The following is a 7,130-nucleotide window of genomic DNA, read 5'->3' as shown; positions in this document are numbered from 1 at the left end:
AAAAAATACAAATAGGTATTTTATTAGACCACCTAGAGACAACTGTAGACACTAGTAGGAATTGAAGACGCGCCATCGTCCTCGCTCTTCCATCACCTGAGCCGAGTAAAACTTGTTGTGGTAGAGCTTGTTTTAGGAAACGCCAGCAATTTAGTACCTGCGAGTTGGTGTTGAGTCATCAACCGCATGTACCACTCATGTTGGCCCAACTTGTCACAATAGGGGGAAAATCATAAATATGGTAAAATGTGATACACTGATAACACATGGATAAAATGAGGCAAGGCATTTTTAATGGATTAAAACATGTCACTAGTGTAGAATTAATGGGTAAAAGGTTTAACTCACCCTTTTTTTAAATTATGATTCTGTTTAGAGTTACATTGAATGTTCAATGTAGGTTCTTTGTAATGGCATGTATAATCAGAAACATGAAAATTATATCAACCATTGGCTGTATTTTTCAATTTCCATTTACCATAAAGTTCCGAAATGAGACCAATACTGCCGTCCAGTGCCATGCTGGTGCTTAGTTTCTGGTTCATACCTTTTATGTTTAGCTTCACTTCGGCATCTTATATGTTAGTATAGTTTCAGAATTGCATATCTAGATTGCACCATTTTTATATTTATTTATTTTATAGAAAGACAACGATAAATGCATGCATTTTTTTCACCCTAGCCCCGCCACGGATCATGAATTTTGTTGTATATATGGATGAGGTCTTTTTTGGGCATAATTGGTTATTTTTATGCAACAACTAGAGTTGTGATTGTAGCCAAGTGGTATGCACGGTTGTGTTTTACAATAATGTAGAAAGGCCTAGTAGCTGCAAATACCATTCTAGAGTTTGGCCCAAGAGGGACGAATAGCCCAAAAGGCGGCCCATATGATGCAGTCAAATAGAGTGGTTGGGGGGGGGGGGGGGTTAGGGTTCCCTCTGCGCAGCCGCTTTTCCTTTTCTCCTCCTATCATTTCTGGGATTCACCACTCTAGATCTTGCAAGAAATCCATGTCATAGTCACAGTGGAAGTACATGATCCTTGTCTCCGTGAGGAAGTTGGCCATTTCGCTTCATATGCCTAACAAGGCACCACTACACCTATTTGAAACATTGGTAGGTCACTGTTTGCTCATTATTTTTCTATGCCTCCTATTTTCTCTTATAATTTCGTTTTTTTCTATGTTGATGTATTGATACTTCTCAACATTATTACAATGGTTTTTTCGGCCTTCCGTTCTACTACACTTTCTAACACCCTTCTATCTGCATGTTCAATTCGTTGAAGTTGTTCAATGAAGATTTATTTTGGTAGATCTATATGCATGTTAATGCATATATGTGTTCTATGTCTTACATGTTTGTAGATCTACACATATGCGGTGTACGTAGCTATAAAACTGGCTAGTAACACATGATCAATTATTACCATTTGAAGATTTATTTTTGTTTTGGTAGTGTGCATCCTAGAAAATTTGTAATTAGCATCTATCCTTTTATCTAAAGTGAAATAATTGGGGTCCGTAATTTACATGATACTTATGATACTTGTTAGTGACACCACTAGATCCTAGATTGTTGTCCTCACCCGTCTTGATTTGGATTGGACATTAGTGGGGTAAGACATATCATGATATTGGATTTTGAGATATTTTCCATGTACAATAAGCTCTATTGCCATGGCTACAATGTGGTATCAACTAAAGACTGCGGTTTTATGAGCTCGAGGTACAATAGGACAAATACCATGACAAACTGGAATTGATAAATGGTTAAAAATTGGCATGCATGTGTAAAGTAATAATCTAGATGGTTACCATTATAATGGAAGCAATGGAGACTAAGCGCAAGACGACATTTGACATACTTACACATTTATAATTCTAAGATGAGAAATATTATAGATATTTATAGTGGAATGGATCAGGAATAAGAAAATATTTTTCTGAGATTTTCTAGAAACGGGTAGTTGTAGTTTTTAGCTAGAAGGTTGTGGACAATTTTTTCCTAGGGTGAAAAGAACACAAAACTTACTGCAGTGTGTTACTTCTAATTGAGTACTCACATGATGGAAACAATTACTACTATTATCTATTAAAAATACTTAACATTATTTTCTTATCTGGCTCACATGAACAAGATATCATACCTCGATGTCCACCTATAAATCAATCAAAGTGAAGAACATAATCACGCCAGGAGATGTGATAATTTGCACACATGTATTTCATAATATCTACCATCAAAATCATCTAAGGCGTGGTCATATATCTATGAGTGAACATTTGTGCTGACAATGAAGATTAACCATTGAACAATACCAATACAACATGCATAAATAAAGTTACATTCAGGTCATTTGTTTTCATGACTTTGAGTGGCCTAAGTAATTGTTTCATTTTATTCTATGTTATCCTTTTATTTCAAGAGAGAGTGCTTATGTATGTAGATTTATGAGACATTTTAATGCTTCCATTGTCAAGTTGAAAATATTGACCACATATGTATCGATGATGACAAGAAATCTAGTTATTGGTGGAATTTGTTAGCATCTTACATAGTTTTTTATTATAATAAATATAAGTAATTCTAGTTTAATTATAATTCTCCTACTTTGCTCCATCTATCTATCATATCCTCAACATCCAGTGAAGCTTCTTGTTTACTTATGTAATGAGTTTTTCCTTGATAATAGCTTCTTGTTTACTTATGTAATGAGTTTTTCCTTGATAATTTGCCTTCCTTCACTACTTCAATTGATAACATGGTTATTTTGTTGGCCCAATAGCATTGTTGCATGTTACCTATTCAACATGATGGCTGAAAGCAACAAGAAAAAGAAACAAGAAGCGGAAAGTTGGGGTCTCAACATTCTGAACATCCCAAATGATGTCCTTGAGCACATATTGTCATTCTTTACCTCACGTGAGGTTGTGAAGACATGTCTTATTTCTAAGAATTGGCGCCACCAATGGAAATATGTTCCTACCCTGCAGATATGTGATACTGTCGATAATTGCAATAAGTTTTTGTGCAATTTCTTGCTTGCCCGCCATCACAATCCAATAAATTTTTGCGATCTCCAGTATATTGATGAAGAAACTAAACAAATGCATGTCATGAACACATGCATCTTCTATGTCATGAAAATGTGTCATGTTCAGGAGCTCAAACTTAGTTTGAGGTCTAACTTTGATTTCTTGAAGTTAAGAAATCAAGCTCACACCTCCAAACACTTGAGGATATTGGATCTCCATAAAGTTCACTTAAAATCTCGAACTGCTGATTTCTCAAGCTGGCCATCATTGGAGGATGTTGTTCTAATCAATTGCATACTTGACGCAAAGACAATCATGTCAGAATCACTAAAGCGTCTGACTGCTGTAGATTGTGAATTTGATGCAGGGGACACCCGCACTCACATTTCTACTCCAAATCTCATCTTCCTAAAGTTTGATGAAGCTTGGTTTAGAACTCCTTTATTTGAATGTATGCCTTTCCTTGAAGATGCATATATGAGATTTGGCAATGCTTGTTGGGATCATTGTCAATATGATAAGTCTTGGCCATGTGGTAATGTGAACTGCTATGGTTGTTCTTGCAATAATGATAACAAAGAAGTTAGCTTGGTTCTTGAAGGCTTATCGAATGCTACTCACTTGGAGTTGATAAATGAATTACCCCACTTGGTATGTTTCCACTTCACTGCCATCCTAAATACTAGTATTGTTCTATTTCCGTTGCAAACTAAAGGTAGATCGATCTGTAAGTTTCAAAAACTTGTATTTGTTTACCCATTGAAAAAAATTAACCAACTACATATGTATTATAATAACACTAGAACCACTATCATTGTCAGATTCAGCTATTGCAAATTACATAACTCTGAGTATCGTGCAATGTGGAATACACCTTGTTTTTTATGACTCTATTTTGTACTATTAAACAATATATCATCTAACTTATTTTGTATTTTGTAGTTCATTTTCGAAAGGGATTTGAGACAATGCCCAATATTTAAAAATCTGAGGACACTAAGACTCAATGAGTGGTTTTTTATTGCTGACCTCCACAGACTTATCTGCATTCTAAATAACTCACCCGTTTTAGAGAAGCTTGTTCTTCTACTTTTCAAGGTACATATATTCTGCTATTGGTATTCACATTACTAAATGGATGACATCTTGATCTGTATGAATTATTTTGCATCCTCCAGCTACCTGAACACATGGATGAAGCTAATAAATTCCACAGTCAAAAGGAACATCTCCGTGCAATGGAGATGCTTAATGAAGTCAAAATTAAATGTAGAAAGAGACAAGCATGGGTTAAAACAATTATAAATATCCTAATTTCTTTGGGCCTACCACCTGAGGTAATTGTTATCGAAGAGACTTTGGAGCATCCGTTGTGATAGTTGACTATTGGTAGGTACCCCAAATTTTATTATATTTGTACCACTAAGCATATATCTCTACACATGACTGTGTAGTGAAAGAAAGATTAGTTAGTTCTAGCCATAGAAACTTGCATGTTCTCTATTTTATTGTATTAAGGAATAATACATTTATATTTACAAAATAATACTAGAATCTGATCTACATCATGTTTTATCTTCATATATTAATGTAATTGGTCAAATGTTGTGGGACCGTTATAATGTATCTATGTATATTAATGGTTTCCCAAATCCCATATATTTCCCCACTCAACAAGTGATAATTCTATATATCAATCTATTTTGAGTGTCATTATCAGTATGCACTTTTACTTTCTCCAAAGCTTATAGAATTTTTATTTAAATTCTCACAGGAGTTGAGCTTGACAAGAGGAAACATAATATCCAGTACCCTATGGATTACAATTCTTGATTATCTGAAAAAGATATGTTGGGTTTACTCAGGAATCTTCTTATTTGTTTTTTAATGTTTGTCATACATAAGGGGACTAGGTAGTGAATTATATGAAGGCACACACAATTGAGTAAGCCAACCTATAGGTGTGCAGGAGCACTATGAGGAAGTAAACATTTAAGCGACCGTCGACTGATCACAAGGAGTGGTGCGAGAGTAAACTGTATTGGCTACGGAAAGTGCGAAAAGGAACAAGTATATATAGGTTTAATCCATACCTTCTTGACTTTCTAATATCCTCCGTTTACAATTGGTGGGATTTCTTACTGCAATGATACTCCAACTATTCATTGATATTTCTATATTTTGTTTGCACATAAAATTGAAATGTGCGACTATTTTATTTGTCTTTGTCCAGTTGCATTTTCAGTGCTCACTTAATAGTGTTTGGTTAAACAGACTATTCTTGTTATACTTGTTAGGACATTCTACATTAGATGGCTTCTTTAAGTTTAACCCATGTAATTGGTCAACATAACTATATTACCAAGCACATACATGTATACGAAACACATTGCTAAACATTTACATATTGAGAAAACAAGTACATTCCTAAATGTTTCTTCAAGAAAGTAATATGAAGAAAGCAAATTTAAAATAATCCGTACCAGCCTGATTTGTCCTCTTGATTCTAAATTGGATCTTTAATATTTTCCATATTTTTCCTGTCTTATTTGTTTTCATTGTCGCAACTACTGCGTCCTCGCCTTACCCTCTAGATTTTCTAAACAACAAGCCACCTCATTGATTTGTATCGAAGAAGTTGCCATAACAAAGTTCATTGCAATCTAGATATCAAAACCTATGGCAATAAGCAGTAGCATCTACTGATTAGAAAATAGGAACATGGTTTATCAAAAGGTTTCAAATCAACATCAATCCCCATTCTCCCACGCGTAGGTGACCAACCTTGTCTCCTCGCATATGCTTTTTCTTTCACCGGCTTTAGCTTGCTGAGTGCCCTCCTCAATTCTTCTGTGGTTTGGCTCTTCCTACAAAATAGATCATACATCAAGATTGCTACATAGATTGACGAACTGCAGTGGGATCATTAGGGTGCTGGTTTCTGAAACACACACATTTCTTTATTTTCATATTCTCAAGCACACTGTTGGTTCTGCAAGAAGGAACAACTTATGTTGTGATGAAAGAAATGAAGAAATCTAGCTTCCAAACATACATGTTGTGCTACACAGGGGCGGAGCCAGAGACAGTACAAGTCCGGTGCTAGTGCTAGCTTACTGGTGCTAGTCACCTCAGTTTTTCATATTTCTAGCACTAAAATTTAGCACATACACGTTGAGGTTTAGCTGCAGGGCCGTTGCTACAGCACCGGTAGCACCAGGACTAGCTCCGCCCCTGGTGCTACAGATGGTCATAACAAAAGCACACAGAATCACATGCAGTACAAGCGTAGATAATCCACAAATAAAAAAATAGACGACCCATAGTCTTTGTTAAAACTACAAAAGGGGCATTGTTTATCTAGACCATCACCTTTTGATAACATTATATTTAGTCAATATGCTGCAAAAAATCATAATCCCAAGAGGTGGAGGTCCAGCTCCTCGAGGCAAGACAGGACGAGCCGGCAGGCGAGGAGCCTCTTACAAGGCTTCCACCACATCTAGGCGTCACCCTTGACCAGAGATTTCGATCCCCGGGGCTGTGGACGAGTTTCTCGAGGCGGTGCGCTGCCAGCATTCTCCATGCCGCCGCCCGCCAGCGTCGCCTCCTCCGGCCTACCACAGCGGTCGTTCCCGTTTGGCTCCATCATGGGGAGAGGCAGCGCGCCACCGTTGGGGAAGAGGAGGGAGGTCGTCGGGGATTGGGAGAGGAAAGGAGGGGCGGGGATTGGGGAGCGAGGAGTGACATAGGCATACCCAATGGGCCTGCCGAATATGGTACCCAGGGTCTACTGAAGGCCCATTACCCGAAGAATAAGAAGATTTGGAAGCCCAAGATACTATTAAGGAAAGCTAGAGTTGTAATAGGAGTCGTCGTTTGTAATCTTGCGGGATGGGTTGTAAACCCTGCCGGACTCTGTAAACTTGTGTATTACGAATCCCTCGGCTCCGCCTCCTATATAAGGGGGAGTCGAGGGACAAAGAGAGGATCGAATTCCATCGTCAACACAACCCTAGTTTTATATTCGTCGAGTACTTTTCGGCTAAAACCTTCGAGATCTACTTGCCCTCTACATCTAACTAAACCC

At 37.3% G+C, this 7,130-nt stretch overlaps 1 protein-coding gene across 1 annotated transcript; it reads left to right on the top strand.

The window, feature by feature from the left end:
• The first annotated feature begins 947 nt into the window (after nucleotides 1-947).
• On the top strand, nucleotides 948-5,114 carry LOC124699668. Its single transcript, XM_047231931.1, has 4 exons — nucleotides 948-3,691; nucleotides 3,983-4,138; nucleotides 4,219-4,429; nucleotides 4,815-5,114. The coding sequence occupies exons 1-3, from the start codon at nucleotides 2,717-2,719 to the stop codon at nucleotides 4,414-4,416; spliced, it is 1,329 nt and encodes a 442-aa protein (XP_047087887.1). The 5' UTR covers nucleotides 948-2,716; the 3' UTR covers nucleotides 4,417-4,429; nucleotides 4,815-5,114.
• The last annotated feature ends 2,016 nt before the right edge of the window (nucleotides 5,115-7,130 follow it).

This window comes from Lolium rigidum, chromosome 3 (assembly GCF_022539505.1).
Source record: "Lolium rigidum isolate FL_2022 chromosome 3, APGP_CSIRO_Lrig_0.1, whole genome shotgun sequence".
Taxonomy (NCBI): Eukaryota; Viridiplantae; Streptophyta; class Magnoliopsida; order Poales; family Poaceae; genus Lolium; species Lolium rigidum.
The sequence above is the reverse complement of the archived record's forward strand: the minus strand, read 5'-3'. Positions and strand labels throughout refer to the sequence as shown.